Raw genomic sequence first — 16,888 nt, forward strand, 5'->3', positions numbered from 1 at the left:
CAAAGGAGGCCACACCTACAGAAGAGTTTCTAAAAAAGTTTGAAACCCACCACTGGGTGGGTGCTAACTTCCTACAAAATAAAATGGGAAGATTCCCCACCAACCAGTCAGAGTTGAAGAAGCTTCTGGGATGAGAAGCGAAACGTCTTCAAAGAAAAAAACAGGAAGTCCAGTTGCCTCTTGAAAAAAGCACCTTTGGGTCAACCATGACGTGAATGATAGAGAATCTCCATAGATATGTACAATCTGTTTGTTATCCCAGTTTTGCATCTCCTTATGGAAAACGGCCGTGGGCTCTGTAATCCTCATGCAAATTATTTTCCCGAAGCCCATGTTTATCCAACAGGCTAAAGAACGAATACAATATTTACAGATACTTCTTGATTTACCACCACAGCACTGAAAAACGTGATTTATGACTATTTTTCACCCTTACGGCCGTTGCAACATCCCTATCATTACATGATCCAAATTCAGACACTTGGCAACCGATTTGTATGTATGACGATCGCAGTGTTCTGGGGGGGGGGGTCACACGATCCCCTTTTGCGACCTTCCGACAAGCAAAGTCCATGGGGAAAGCCGGATTCACTTAACAACCGGATTACTAACTTCACAACCTCAGTGATTCGCTTAACAACTCTGGCAAGGAAGGATGTAAAATGGAGGCAAAACTCACTTCATAACTGTCTCGCTTAGAATCGGAAACTTTGGACTCAATTGTGGTCATAAGTTGAGTACTAAATTCCAGCAAATTCAGGCAGCGCTTGATTTACGACCATATACATTATGGTGACAAGTCGTGATGACAGTACAATGAGTCACCAAAGGACTGGAACCATTTTTATGACCCGTTTTTGCAGCCATTGTTAAGTGGACGCAGTAATTCGTTATGGATTGTCGAAGACTGGAAGTAAATGCTGTATACAATAGGACAGAGAGCCATGATCCTTACAGCATTGATAAGTCATCATGCTCCAATGGAGTATGAGAACATCCTAGTGGTAGAACATCCAGGAATTGTGGGTCTCCTACATGATACATGAACGAGTCCAGAGATACTTCACGAGAAGATTCCTCCACTCCTCTGCTCACAACAGAATCCCTGATGCCACCAGGATCGAAATTTTGGCCTCAGACAACCTAGAACTATGCCGCCTATGATCTGACCTAAGCATAGTACAAAATTGTCTGCTACAACGTCCTACCTGTCAACGACTACTTCAGCTTCAACCTCAATAATACACAGGCAAACAATAGATACAAACTCGAGGTAAACCGCTCCAAACTCAATTGCAGGAAATACGACTTCAGCAACAGAGGGGTCAACGCCTGGAATGCTCTACCTGACTCTGTTGTTACATCCTCAACAGTGGTAGGATTCAAATAATTTAACAACCGGTTCTCTGCCCTAATGACTATCTGGGTAGGTGGGCTCGGTGGTCATGTGACTGGGTGGGCTTGGCCAACTCAAGGTGATTCAGGTCGATGGGCACTTTGCCTTAGCTGTTACAATGTACTAAGGGTTAAATGGAGAGGCAGTTTCTCTAAGCAGGTGAATAAAGATGAGGCTGGAAACAACACCAGAATGTTGCCTTCCTGCCTTCCTTACAGGATTAGCCCTGTAAAGTGGAAAAAAACAAAAGGAGATTTCTTCAAACAATCGGTTCTCTGAACTACTTAGAAAGTTACCAACCGGTTCTCCTGAATAGGTACAAACTGGCTGAATCCCACCACTGATCCTCAAACCCCCAGAGCTTCAACCTCAAACTGTCTACCGTGGATCTCACCCCATTCCTAAGAGGTCCATAAAGGAGGCGTGCATAAGCACACCAGTGTACCTTCTGTCCCTGTCCTACTGTCCCCATTTATTTGTATTCATTTCCCTTGTCCGTGTTTATATTTATACCTGTTATCTTGCACATGTTTGACAAACCAAATAAAAGAAATAAATAAAATGATAGCTTGCCAAAGCTTGTTCATGTTGGCAACATCCCCTTCCTTCTGAAAGAGGCCCAAATTCTTCTCAGAGAAGACCAGGTCTAAGTCTCTACCCTTCTGTAGCCACATCTAGAGTACCAAACCACCCACTTCACCAAATCTGAGAGACTTTTTTCCATCCCTCTGATAAAGCCAAAAAATCCAGAATTCAGATTTTTATCTGAATTCAGGAGATGCTTGAAAGAAACATAAAACTGAAACTAGAAGTTTTCCTTTTGGGTTTGATGGAGAAAGAGAAAGAAATTTTGGGACTTAGTTACTAAATATGTCGACAGCAACGAGAATCTCCTTTGCACAAAGATGGAAAGTCCCACGAACCATCCCAATCAAATGGTTTTCCAGTCTCTTCTTGAAAACTTCCAGTGAGGGAGCACTCCAGGAGGCAAGCTATTCTACTGATTAATTGTCCTCACTGACCGGAAATTTCTTCTTAGTTCTAGGTTGGATCTCTATTTTAATGATATTCCAGTCATTACTTCTTCTCATAACCTCAGGTGCTTTGGAGAATAGGTTAATCTCCTCTTCTCTGTCTTGTTGTTGTTGTTGTTGTTGTTGTTGTTGTGATAGATAGATAGATAGATAGATAGATAGATAGATAGATAGATAGATAGATAGATAGATAGTTGTGAAGTCGTGTCTGACCCATTGCGACCCCATAGACAACATTCCTCCAGGCCTTCCTGTCCTCTACCATCTTCTGGAGTCCATTTAATCTCATGCCGACTGCTTCAGTCACTCCATCCAGCCATCTCATTCTCTGTTGCCCCTTTTTGCCCTCAATCTTTCCCAGTATGAGGCTCTTCTCCAGGGAGTCCATCCTCCTCATTAAGTAGCCTCATTATTTGAGATTCTCCTTCAGGGTCTGGCCTTCTAAAGAGCAGTCAGGGTTGATCTCCTGTAGGACTGACCGGTTGGATGGCCTTGCAGTCCAAGGGACTCGCAGGAGTCTTCTCCAGCACCACAGCTCAAAGGCCTCCATTCTTTGCTGCTCAGCCTTTCTTATGGTCCAACCTTCACAGCAATCCATTGCAACTGGGAAAACCATCGCCTTGACTATAGGCACTTTTGTTGGCAGGGTGATGTCTCTGCTTTTTAGTCTGCTGTCTAGATTTGCCACAGCACATTCTCTGAGACTTCCCCTCAAACACTGGAAGGCAGCTGTCGTGGGATTTGCAACATGAAGCAGCCCTTCAGATTTTGCTGAATCCAGTTCCCACCAGACCTGGGCAACCTAGCCAACAGTGAAGCTGCTGTCTTCTGCATTATCTAGAAAGCCAGGCCACCTGTTGCTCTCTTCTAAAACTGAGGGTGGCAAACAGGTTAGGAGTTCTTCCTGGCTAGTTTGTGTAAGATAAGACCTTGTTAAAATTGTCACCTTCCTCATACTGTGGTGGGATGAGTGTCCACCAAGGTCCCTGTTTTTTAATTCTTGTTTTGGGAATACATGGCTCACCAAATTTATGTCCCTTTAATGATATTCCACCCATTGTTTCTTGTCCTACCCTCAGGTGCTTTGGAGAATAGGTTAATCTCTTCTTCTCTGTGATTTCCTCTCAAATACTAGAAGACAGCTCCTAATTGCTTTTGTGACAATAAACATACCTACTTCCCTTCACCCTTCATCATGGGGTTTAGCTTCCAGAATCCCTTATCATTTTTGTTGCTCTTCTGGGCAGATGTTCTAAAACTGGGATGGCGAACCTATGGCACGCATGCCACAGGTGGCACGCGGAGCCATTTCTTAGGACATGCAAGGCATTGCCCTGTCAGCTCCAGCAAGAATGCATGCATGCACTGGCCAGCTGACTTTGGCCTTCATTTTTGGCCGTTTTTCTCCCTCCAGGCTGAGGAATTCCAGGAATTGAATTCCACTCAGCTTCGAGCTGCCAAGGTTGACAAACACTGCCCTAAACCCGAATTAAGAAAAGCATGTTCTTAAAAATAGATTTCTTAGTTGGATTGATTGCAAGGCAAAAGGTCTTAAGTATGAAATGGGGTCAGCAACCTGTGGCTCTGGAGCTGCATGTGGCTCTTTCATCCCTCTTCTGTGGCTCCCTGTTGCTGGTTGGTGCCACAATTTTGAGAGAAGCTTCCAGTTTTTTTGGGGGGGAAGCACAGCATGCCAGGAGGAGACTCTATGGCAAGGAATGGGTTTTCTGGTCAGCTCCACAGTTGATAGGGCTTTCGGTTAGGACAGGTAGAGGAAAAAGGAGGCCGTGCTAGGAGGAGACTCTATGGTGGGGGGAATCAGACTTCCAGTTGGCAGAGAAAAAAGGATGCCACGTTAGGAAGAGACTTTATGGTGGGGGAACCAGACTTCCAGTCAGCAAAGGAAAAAGGACGCCACGCTAGGAAGAGACTCTATGGTGAGGGGGAACTGGACTTCCAGTCAGCTCCAGAATTGAATGGGGGGCTTCCGGTTAGTACCTTTGTGGCTCTTTGAGTGTTTAAGGTTATTGACCTCTCATCTAGGAAATGGAATATGTTTCTTCATGAGCTCCGCCTTATCAAGGAATACCTGAGGACACTTCCTTCTGGATGATCTTCTTGCTAACTCTCTTTTCTTTAAGAGGCAGGGAGCAGGGGGTTCCCTGATTTTAGAAAATGTGGATGGAATGTCTATCGATCCTTATTGGGCCCAACTTGGCACATATCCATTGCTTGGGTTCCTTGGTGCTCTCTAAGCTTAATTAAGGACCCCACAGATCAACATGAGCTACATGTATTATCCTACAATGGCACAGGTTCAGAGAATATCATTACCCAACTGATGTGACTCTCTTCTTTCAGCAGAGAGCTATGAGTCCCTAGGACTGACCGGTTGGATGGCCTTGCAGTTCAAGGGAGTCGCAGGAGTCTTCTCCAGCACCACAGCTCAAAGGCCTCCATTCTTTGCTGCTCTTATGGATCAGGACCCCTTTGGGGGTTGAATGACCCTTTCACAGGGGTTGCCTAAGACCATTGGAAAACACATATTTTCGAAAAAAATACGGAAAACATAAAATAATTTTATGATTGGGGGGTCACCACAACATGAGGAACTGTATTAAAGGGTCGCGGCATTAGGAAGGTTGAGAACCACTGGGCTAGAAGTTCTTCCTGGCTAGTTGGTGTAAGAAAAGACCTTGATAAAAATGGTCACCTTCCTCATACCACGGTGGTGAGGCTGTCCACCGAGGTCCCCCTTTCTTAATCCTTGTTTTTGGAAATACATGGCTCCCCAAATTTAGACATGGAGAACGGGAAACCCCCTGCATCAACTGGTCGCCTCTGATGCTCTGAATGTCAACACCCATCATCCCCAGACAGCAGCATCAGGGAAGATGGGGCAGATCAATAGCCTGGTATTTTTTTTTTGGGGGGGAGGAAGGCACCTCCCGGATTCCACCCCAGTTTTCCAAGTCCAATGGGCTGCTGTCCTTTTAATTTAGAGCGTACCAAGACGCGTCTTCCTTTGACTGGAAAAGGAGAAACCCCCAGGAAAAAGATTGGGGCTAATGCCAAAACAGAGAGAAGAGGATGAGAAAGATAGAAGGAGGGAGGAAGGGCAATGGAACCACACCCAGAGCGATTAAATTCTGGAATGTGCCAAGTGCAGGGAGGGAACTATGCTGCAGAGGGAAAATAAAGCTTGAAATCTGATGCTCGTTTCTCTTAGGTGGCTGGTCTGGAGACCATAAGGAGAATTCACTTCCATGTGAACCACTCCAAATTCAAGCTGCCCCAAAGGGGAAAGAAACCAACTTAGAAAAAAGTTTTCTAAGAACCGACATTTCAGGGGCGAGGACTCATTTCGGGGACATCCCTAATAGCCATCAAAATAAACCTGAAGCACATAAAGTCTAGGTCTTTGCTCCTTTCGTAAGCCATGGTTTGCTTAATCATCATTTTATTTTATTTTTTAATTTAATTTGTCAAACATGTAAAAGATAACAGTTGTAAGTATAAACATAAATATCAACACAGTAAGTGGGCACGAACAGAACAGCTTGGAAGTTGCGGGAGCTTTATCCCTGGAGACTTTCAAGAAGACATTGGACTGCCATTTGTCAGAAATGGTGTAGGGTCTCCTGCTTGGGCAGGGGTTGGACTAGATGACCTCTAAGGCCCCTTCCAATTTGTTAATCTGAATAAATGGAGACAGTAGGACAGGGATGGTAGGCACGCTGGTGCGCTTACTCATTGGTTGAGTAAGGCACCATTACTGTGGTAGGTTTCACCTACAGCACTAAGCCATAAACAACACTATCCAAGCACTCAGAAATATATTGCAGATGCAACCAATGGTTGGTGGGTTAAAGCATAGTTGATTTAACTGTAATTTATTGATCAGCCCAACTGGCTGGGTTCACATGGTCGTCAGGAATCCTGCTTTACACCTAATAATGCCTCCGTTCAGACAACCCAGTAACCAAAACATCAAGCAAATCCAGTTATTTTCATGTCATGGACATGGCAGCTGGTCACCAGAATCAACCCACGGATAGATACGATCTGGAGGTCATTTCAACACAATCAGCCAATCCTCCTTCTTGAATTTGGCTTGGTCCCACATTTGCACAAGCCAAGCCTTCCACACGCTTAAACCCAGACCGAAGGAGAACTTTCATTGCCATAATGTCCCTTTTCAAAACGCCTAAAGTCAAACCCACAAGAGATCCAGGGCGAGAAAACGCTCCTGTCACCCGGAGAGCGCGAGGAGCAAATAGCAACAGAGCCCGATTGAGCATGTACAGAGAGCTGTTTTTTTTTTGCTTATCCTTGCCCGCGGAGAAAGACGTTTCCAAATAATAAAGCCGCCTGAAGTTCGAGCCCAACTTCGCCTCGTTTAAAAGTGGGATAGAGCATGTACAGAGAGCTTTTTTTTGCTTATCCTTCCTTCGGTTGAGCCCATTAGGCACAACTGCCCGCGGAGAAGGACGTTTCCAAATAATAAAGTCGCCTGAAGTTCAACTTCGCCTCGTTTAAAAGTGGGGAGGGTGGGGAAGAAAATCGGGGAGGGGTCGCGGCTCTTTTCTCAACAGCTTACTCACTCCCGTCCGGGTTAGCTCCAAGACCGAAAGATTTTGGAAAGCGTCCTTACTGCTGACCTCCGAAGCGAGCAGAAACTTTCCAAAGCCCGCGGGGCTCCGCGCTTCTCCCTCCCACCCACAAACCCACCTACCCACTCAGAGAGAGAGAGAGAGAGACAGACAGACAGACAGACAGACCCCCCCCCCCCTCTCACCTCTTCTTCTGCACCGTGGGGCTGTATTTGCCTCGGTTCCTCTTCTTGAACAGCGAATGCATGGTGCTTCTCCGAAAACGACCCGGGCAAGCTGCAGTGGCCGGCGGGGCTAGTCCTGTTTGAGGTTGCCCGGTTCTTGGGTTGCCCGAGGACCAAGCCGGCGGGTTGCGTGGGGTGGGGGGGAAAGGGGGGCTCGGCTTGCGGCCAAGTCCGGCCGGGTGACGGGAGGCGCGGTGCAGCGGGCGCGCGAGAGAGCTCCGGTCCGCCTTGGGCTGGCACTGCGCGAACGGGCGAGGTGCGCTGCGCCCAGGCCAAGCCGCTTGCAGGTCCCACCCAGAAGAGGTGGCGCTTACCTAAGTTTCTCCGTCTCGGCGGGGACGGCGCTGCTCGCCCTGCCTGGGGATCCGCGGGGGAACAGCAGCGCGTTGCTAAGGCATCGCCCGCTCCTGCCAGGGCTTCCCACGGCCACCGGTGCCACCCAGGCACGTGGGTAGGAAGAGGGCAGGCGGAGGAGGGAGGGCCAAGAAGAGGCAACTTTGGGGTGGGGTGGGGGAGAGGGAAGAGAAAACTCTGCCAAGGCAGCCTTTGCCTTTGCCTCTGCCCACCCCACCCCAACCCCTAATTTCGAGAGGCGAAAACACGCGCGGACGTTTCCCTTTTGCTCCGGATCTGTTGGCCACTTACCAACAACTTCTTGCTAGGTTTTTGAGCCTTGTCACTTTGGAGTTAATAGGGCAACCGATTTGGGAGGAAGCTGGGAGGTCTTAATAGAATAGAAAATTAGGAGTAGAGTAGAGTAGAGTAGAATAGAATAGAATAGAATAGAATAGAATAGAATAGAATAGAGAATCAAGAATAGAGTAGAGAAAAATAGAATAGAATCAGGAATAGAATAGAATAGAATCAGGAATAGAGTAGAGTAGAATAGAATAGAATCAGGAATAGAATAGAATAGAATAAAATAGAATAGAATCAGGAATAGAGTAGAATAGAGTAGAGTAGAGTAGAGTAGAATAGAATAGAATAGAATAGAATCAGGAATGTAATGGAATGGAATGGAATAGAATTCTCTATACATTCATCAAGAATACAAAGACGCAACACTTAGTGATAGTCAAGGTTACTAATAAGCTATCAAATCATACTAGGAAACAAATAAAAACAATATAAATTGAAAGATACAAGCAACATGGTTATAGTCATAAGTGGGGAGAGATAGATACTTGGAAGGAAGAGGAGAATAATAGTAATTGTTGGTAAATTGTTGACAGTGTTGAGGGAAATAGTTGTTAAGCAGAGTTATGGCATTTGGTGGGGGGGGATTGTCCTTGTGTCTAGTTGTTCTGGTGTTCTAATCCCCCCCAGTCCAAGCAGGAGATCCTGTACCATTTCAGACAAATGGCTGTCCAGAGAATGTCAATTATATGAGTACCTGTTGTCCTGGTGGTTGAACACTGAATCATAGGACTGGAAGGGAGCTCTGAGGTCTTCTATCCAAACCCCTGGTCAAGCAGGAGACCCTATCCAATTCTGGAGAAATGGCTGTCAAGAGAATGCCAATTATACTGGTAGCCTTGTTTCTGGTCAGAGAACATAGAATCATAGAGCTGGAAGGAAGATACCCTTGAGGTCTTCTAGTCCAGCTGAAGGTACGATACTTTATAGTAGTGGCACTAATGCCACTCTATAAAGCCCTAGTAAGACCACACCTAGAGTACTGCATCATTTTGGGGTGATCACGCTGTAAAAAAGATGCTGAGACTCTGGAAAGAATGCAGAGAAGAGAAACCGGGATGATTAGGGGACTGGAGGCTAAAACATATGATGAACGGTTGCTGGAACTGGGCATGGCTCGTCTAGGGAAGAGAAGGACCAGGATAGCAGTCTTCCAATATTTGAGGAGCTGCCAAAGATAGGAGGGGATCAACCTATTTTTCAAAGCACCCGAAGGCCAGACAAGGAATAATGGATGGAAACTGACCAAGGAGAGATTCAACCTGGAAATAAGGAGGAACTTTCTGACAGTGAGAGCAATCAACCCATGGAACAGAAGCTGCCTTCAGAAGTTGTGGGAGCTTCATCACTTGAGACTTTCAAGAAGAGATTGGACTGCCATTTGTCAGAAATGGTGTAGAGTCTCCTGCTTGAGCAGTTGGACTAGATAACCTATAAAGTCCCTTCCAACTCTCTTAATCTGTTAAAACTGTTACTACCTTGGTCAAATGGTTGTCCAGGCTCTTCTTGAAAACCTCCAGCAATGGAGCACCCACAATTCCAGGAGACAAACAATTCCATTCATTCATTCATTCATTCATTCATTCATTCATTCATTCATTCATTCATTCATTCATTGTTCTCATGGTCAGGAATTTTCTCTTTGCTTCTTGGTTGGATCCTTTTCCTTTTCTCCTTTTGGTGACAACGGCTACTAGACTTCCTTCATTATAAAAGACATTCCTTTGATTTAGCAGGCTGTCATTCGGATGTATTGAGGTTTCCAAAACTTTCCTCCTTTACTTGGGCTATTCAAATGGAACCCACAACACACAGTCTTTCATACTCAAAGTGAATTGCCTTTTTTCCAAATACATTCACCTATCCACATTGAATAGATTGATAGATAGATAGATAGATAGATAGATAGATAGATAGATAGATAGATAGATAGATAGAGAGCAATTGTGCTGATAAATAAATAAAGGCACAATTGCAACACAAATGTAACAAGGTAACATTAAAAAAATGGCTCTCTGCCTGGATGGCTCCCAGAGTGAGCTGATAGACAGAAAAGGAAAGCAGGATGCTCCCTCCCATATTTGGATATACCAGGGGTTGTGACACAATACATACATACATACATACATACATACATACATACATACATACATACACACACACACACACACACACAAACACACACTATTAGAATAAGGGTTTTTCTTATTTTGCTTTGCATTTTCCTTTATAAAGGAAACATAAACAATTTAAAATAAATCTGTGTGGATCTCTTTCAGCTTGGCCTCTTTTTCAGGTTTTTCCTTTACTTTTTTTCCCCAAGAAAATAGGGTCAGGTTTTTTTGTATGCCCAAGAACTAAATTTTACTCCGCTGTGCTATGTTAAAAAAGAAGCAAACTGACATGTTGGTGGCTTTGCTCTGAGCTGTGTGGTTGACTCATGATTTGTGAAAAAGCCACAAATAGCTGGGTTCACCATATATTGCAAAATCCATTGGTGGATCCTACAATACATACAGCCCAACTCTAACACACCACAAAGTTTATAATAGTGCCATGCATAATTCTGGCCTTTGTCGTCGTAGTCCTCAACTTATATCGATATTCATTTAGCGAACATTCAATGTTCAAAGACCAACAACATCTGCCTCTCGCAGGTCCCTTGGGGAGGACATGATAGGAGGACAAAAATGCCACATGCAGCCTAAACATCTGCCAGACTGCAGTCAGCAAGAATTGATTTACATTATGCCGTCTGATTCCCAGTGACTTTATCCACTTTCTGATGGAGATTCCTGCAGAACGGGCAGTCCTCGACATACAACTGTTCATTTAGTGAGCGTCCCACGTTACGAATGCACTGAGAAATGTGACTTAGGGCCGTTTTTTCACAGTTGCGACCTTTGCAACGTCCCCATGATCATGGGATCAAGATTCACAAGACGCTCGGCGATTGGTTCATATTTATGACGGTCCCCTTTTGTGACCTGATGAGCAAAATCAAGGGGGAAGTCAGATTCACTTAACAACCGGGTTACAAACTTATCAACTGTAGTGATTCGTTTAACAACGGTGGCAGGAAAGGCTGTAAAACGGGGCAAAGCTCCCTTGACATATGTTTCACTTAACAAGTGAAATTCTGGTCTCGGTTGTGGTCGTCAGCTGAGGACTAGCTGTATTTTGTTTCCCATCTTTGCTTGTCCACAACGAACTGGCAGGCATACGTTTTGAAGCTCCATCTGAATAAACTGGTTTGGGGAGGGTGTTGCTTGTCAGCCTCGACGGAGGAGTGATGCGTCTCTCTGCCCCACAAGTCTTCACTGTAGAAGAGAAGCACTAATGGACAGGAAATGACCAATATTTGACTTTTGCTGAGGTAGAAAAGGGAAGGTTCCAGGTGGTTGAAGTTTTGACATGAAACCATGACCAAAAGGAAGTCAAACTTTGTAAGCCTGGCCATGAATAGGTGTGCATGCTTCAAACCAGATATTCAGGATACATAGACACACCCACCCAAATGCACATTTTGAACCATTCAAACTTGAACATTGCTGTGTGCCCTCCCTTCCTTCCTTTTCTTCCTTCCTTCCTCCCACCCTTCCTTTCCTTCTTCCTTCCCTCCCTTCCTTTTCTATTTTCTTCCTCCTCCTCTCTTTTCTCCCTTCCTTTTCTTACTCCCTCCATTCCTTCCTTTTCTATTTTCTTCCTCCTCCCCTCCTTCCCCTCCTTCCTCTCTCCCTTCCATTTCTATTTCTTCCCTCTCTATTTCCTCCCTCCTTCTTCCTTTCCTCCCTCCCTTTTCTTACTCCTCCCTCCCTTTTCTATTTTCTTCCTCCTCCCTCCTCCCCATCCTTCCTTCCTCCCTTCCATTTCTATTTCCTCCCTCCCTATTTTCTTCCTCCTCCCCTCCTTCCCCTCCTTCCTCCATTCCTTCCTTCCTTCTTTCCTCCCTCCCCCCCTTCCATTTATATGCCAACCATGTAAGAGGTGACTTGGAACAGCAGATCAATTCCTATGCAGTGGTCAAGATGGGCATTGGCTTAATGTATCTTATTTTGGCTTTTAAAAAAAAGAAAGCGAAAGAGAGAGGGGGAGGGAGGGAGGGAGGGAGAGAGAGGGAGAGAGAGAGATAGATTATAATAACAAGTTGACCCAAAGCTTGATCTATGGCAAGTTTTCTTAAATCTGAAATACTGTATATATTTTGTATTTTATAAGCATCTTATCTGATAGAATGTTGAGAGAGAAGAGGAAAAATGACAGGAATTGCCAAGTTCACATGTCTTAATTAAAAATCTTTGGATAGGTGAATGAATGGAAGGCTGGATGGAAGAAAGGAAGGCAGCAAAAAAGGAGAGAGAGAGAGAAAGAGAGAAAGGAAAGAAAGAAATGTAGCAAAACAACAGTTACATATCCAAACCTTCTTCAATATATATGCATGTATATTAAAAATACAACATCAGTAATGAATGAGTATATTTCATGGTAATCATCCATACGTAATCTACATTTGTAGGCCACTCAATCCTAAATTACAGGTGACATCAGCCTTTCAATCCACTGAGTAATTGGACTGTAAATTTGTCTTTCCAGTGTTGATGGATTAGTCCCTTAGTAATAAGATTATTCTTATTCTTAGCAATAAGATTGGCATGAAGTATTCAGCCATCATGTCCCATTCAAAAAAACATTGTCTGTGGAAAATAATAATAATATCTAGCAATAAGCATATCAAAGTCTAATTAATCTATGTAATTACTTCTATCCCATACAGAGTAAAATTTAAGGCCTTACAAAAACAGTTTGAAGGAAGCGCAATTCTCGTTGCATGAAATCCACATTTGATACAAAGGGCCTTCTAATTATGAATGAGGAGGAAGGAGGCAGGGGTGTCTCGTTGGAGGGGGGGTCTTTATGAAAAATGATGATGTTCGTTCATCGTATTCAAATATTGGACAGTGATGGTGAACCTATGACACCCGTGCCAGAAGTGGCATGCAGAGCCATCTCACTGGGTACACCAGCCATCCTCCGTTGCGCTTCCAGGTTCCGGCACACAGTTTTTCCAACTGGTTTTCATATGCGTGGGAGCACTGGAAACTGGAAGAGCAGCTCCCTGGTGCCTGCGCACTCTGGGAAGCTGAGCATCCAGTTTTTGGCGGAAATTGGAGTGCCAGCCAGTTGGTCTATGCATGCACATGCGTGCCGCAAATCGGAATACCAGGTGAGCTGTGTTCATGTGCGCAACAGAAACTGGAAGTTCTAGTTCTTGGCAGGCACATGCACTGAGGTTTTGGTGCGCGCGGGACCACTGGAAACTGGAAGAGCAGCTACCTGGCGCCTGCACATGCTGGGAAGCTGAGCTTCTGATTTCCGGTGCACATGGGAGTGTCAGCCAGCTGGTCTTCTCATGTACATGTATGCCAGAAACTGGAATACCAGGTGAGCAGCGCACATGCGCACGCCGGAATCCCAAAGTTCTACTTCTTGACGGACACATACAAAGGGGAACTACTCTTCCGGTTTCCGGTGATTCCTCCACATGTGCGCTTCCATTTTGGTGCCGAAAAGGCTTGCCAACACTGGAATAGGACCTTGACATCTGGGATGTTGAGGCTTGTCCATGAATTGGATTGAAGTGAGGGAGAGGTGCACAGAGTCAGCCTCCCTCTCTCTTCCCAGATTCCATCTTGCTCCAAGAGCAGGACAAGAGTCGAGACAGTTGGAGATGGGCTGGGCACAGTGGTTAACCAGGGCGTCTTTTGTGTCTTGCCGTGTTCTTAGTGTACCACATCGCTTGCAGAGGCCGCCTTCATGACTGTCGTCCTATTCTAGTAGGTTTCATCCTCTTAGTCCGCCAGAATCTGTCTTCACATGCTCGGGATAGACAAGTCCCTATCTCACTGACAGTCAATGACCCAACGACTACTCTCAACCTGGTTTGGCCAGCCTGTCGAAGTTGTTACCCGGGGTGTGGCTGCTGCACCTGCTACAGCTACTAGGAGCCCCAGGTGAGAGCTGAGTGACAGGTGGGGACCAAAGGGGGACGAGCTGCACCCAAAGCTGCCCTAAAATGAGCTGTCCTAAAATGACACTGGGTGTATGGGGTGTACCCCTCTGGTGCAGGGGTATGAAAAAAAATAAGGAGGCATTGAATGGCAGGGATCACCAAGGTGCATATTCCCATAATTTGCAAACTTTTGACATGATGGCGAATGGGTGTTGGCGGAACTAGAAGGAGGAGTCAAGTGGGAAATTAGCTTGGAATCCTTCTGTTGGCACAAGAAGGCATTCACCTCCCCCCCACCATCCTTGAATGCCATTACACCTTGTCTAGTCTAGGTGGAATGCTGCCGGTCTGGGAAAATTCTTGTAAAATAGACACAAGCAATAATGCCTAGTTTAATGATAAGAAGGACTAGGGGAGAAATGATAGCAGTGTTCCAATATCTCAGGGGCTGCCACAAAGAAGAGGGAGTCAAGCTATTCTCCAAAGCACCTGAGGGCAGGACAAGAAGCCACGGGTGGAAACTCATCAATGAGAGAAGCAACTTAGAACTAAGGAGAAATTCCCTGACAGGGAGAACAATTAATCAACTTGCCTCCAGAAGTTGTGAATGCCCCAACATTGGAAGTCTTTAAGAAGATGCTGGATAGCCATTTGTCTGAAATGGTATAGGGTTTTCTACCTAGGCAGGAGGTTGGACTAGAAGACCTCCAAGGTCCCTTCCAACTCTGCTATTGCATTGTATTGTAATAAAGTAGCTAACTGAACTCTTCACCTATAGATCTGGTTGTTTGCGACTAACATTGGCCCATGATTATCCTGAGTCAGCTTTCAAAGTTGAGTAGATATTTGTACCAACCCTCTGTTTTCATTATGTATACTGGCATCGAATTGTCACATAACTCTTCAAGAACTCTAATGATAATAATTCACAATTCTGGTTCTGATTCATTTCCTGGTGAAACCCTACTCCTCTTCTTTTCCAAGAAAGATGCTTCTGGTTGACACAGGTTGTCCTTGACTTGAACCACAATTGAGACCGGAACTTCCATTGCTAAACAAGGCAGTCAATTAAGTGAGCTATGTCCCATTTTACGGTTTATTTTGCCATGTCCGTTAAGTGAATCATGTCATTAAATGAAACCAGCTTTCCCCCCCATTGACTGCTTGTTGGGAAGGGCACAACTATTTTGATCCTATGACTGAGGATGCAACAATGGCCATAAGTGTGAGGACCGATCGTAAGCCACTTTCTTCTGGGGCATGCTACCTTTGAACAGTTGTGATCAAATGATTATAAGTTGAGGATTGCTGGTATATGGAAGCTATATATAAGCATCCAGAAACTCCAGTAGCATAAAATGCAGTTTTGTGCACACCCCTGGTGTGGACATGCATCACCTCTCCTGCGGGAACTGCATTGGTTGCTGATTTGTTTCCAGGTGCAATACAAGGTGCTGGTTGTCACCTATAAACCCCTTCATGGCTGAGGGACTGTCTCTTGCCGGTCACATCTACCTGACACACTAGAGCAGAGAGGCAAAGAACGTTGCAGGTCCCGCGTGAGAGTTTGCACAGGCCTATCACGTGTATCAACCCAGGAGCAAGTACAGCCAACATTCATTTGCATCAAATAGTGGCTTTTATCTACAATAGGAATATAGGAATATTATACATACACATGCTACAAGCAATATCTAAACAAACAGCAGTTACAGCAGGGAAGAAACTCAGCGAACAGCAAACACTCTAGCAAGGCCTCTTCTTATTACACAGACTCTTAAAGGGGAAACACCTTTTTTCCTCTTCTTCCACCTACATTTTAGTGTTGTTCATTATCCGTTGCTATTATCTGTTATTATCTTCTCACCTGTGGCTTATTATTATCTTTTCCAAAGCATCAGAAGGCAAGGCAAGAAACAATGGATGGAAACTAAGGAGAGAAGCAAGCTAGAAATCAGGAGAGATTTCCTGACAGTGAGGACAATTTACCAGTGGAACGGTTTGCCTCCAAGAGTTGTGGGTGCTTCAAGGTCTCTTGCAACCTTATGATTCCATAAGGAAGGAAGAAATGAGGTCAAAACAGTGAAAAATGGGATCTGCCTTTTATTAGCTTTCTGAATGGGCATGCCAGAGCTGCCAATGCTGCAACAATGCAGCATGTCTGCCCGACATGTGACAGAACATTTCGTGCCCATATAGGCCTTACCAGACACCTGCGGACCAGTGGTGGGTTCCTACCAGTTCAGACCGGTAGTGGTTTGGTGCCTGGGTTGCTGTAACCGGCAGAGACCCAGGCCTGCCACAACCCTGAACTGTTTCTCCAGCCATCTTGTTTTTTGCTTCTGCGTATGCACAGAACAACATTTATTGAACTGCGCATGCGTGCGCGGATTGCACACGAGTGAAGTGGCAGTAGTGCCAGCCGGGACCCACCCCTGCTGCGGACACATCATGGACAGCTCACAACCTTTTAGATGTCCTCTTCGAACACGATGATCGAACATCATCAAGAATGGGAATGAAGAGCTGGTTTCTCTCCCCCCCCCTCAAGATTTGGGCTAAGATTGGGGTGGAAGGGAAGGGCATTTTTGTTAATACCTTTATTTTTTTATGGATTGTTGTGAGCCATCATCACCGTATGAGATGGAAGGACATATAAATCCAGTAAATAAATAAGATAAATCTGTAAGCCTCTGACCATTTGTTCCTGTTTTGGCAAAGTTGCATGCATTGTGTAAACCCTTGTCTGGGTTTCACTCTGACAGTTGCGTATTTCTTTTTTTTTTTCTTAATATTTATTATCACTCAAAAATGCATTTCTCTCTCTGCCTCTCTCACTTTGAATTTGAATGCTTTGAAAAAAAAATTAAATGAGTACAAGAGAGGACATGAAAACAGAAGAAAGGACTAGAATG

The 16,888-nt window shown here is 44.9% G+C and overlaps 1 protein-coding gene across 1 annotated transcript in view; it reads right to left on the reverse strand.

Moving 5' to 3' along the window:
• Nucleotides 1–7,517, reverse strand: part of PPL (periplakin) — an 85,323-nt gene extending 77,806 nt beyond the window's left edge. The window contains 1 exon segment of the mRNA XM_032230941.1: nucleotides 7,229–7,517. Within this exon segment, the coding sequence (XP_032086832.1) occupies nucleotides 7,229–7,290 (62 nt within the window). The 5' untranslated portion in view covers nucleotides 7,291–7,517.
• Between the last annotated feature and the right edge of the window lie 9,371 nt (nucleotides 7,518–16,888).

Source organism: Thamnophis elegans, chromosome 14 (assembly GCF_009769535.1).
Source record: "Thamnophis elegans isolate rThaEle1 chromosome 14, rThaEle1.pri, whole genome shotgun sequence".
NCBI classification, from domain to species: Eukaryota; Metazoa; Chordata; class Lepidosauria; order Squamata; family Colubridae; genus Thamnophis; species Thamnophis elegans.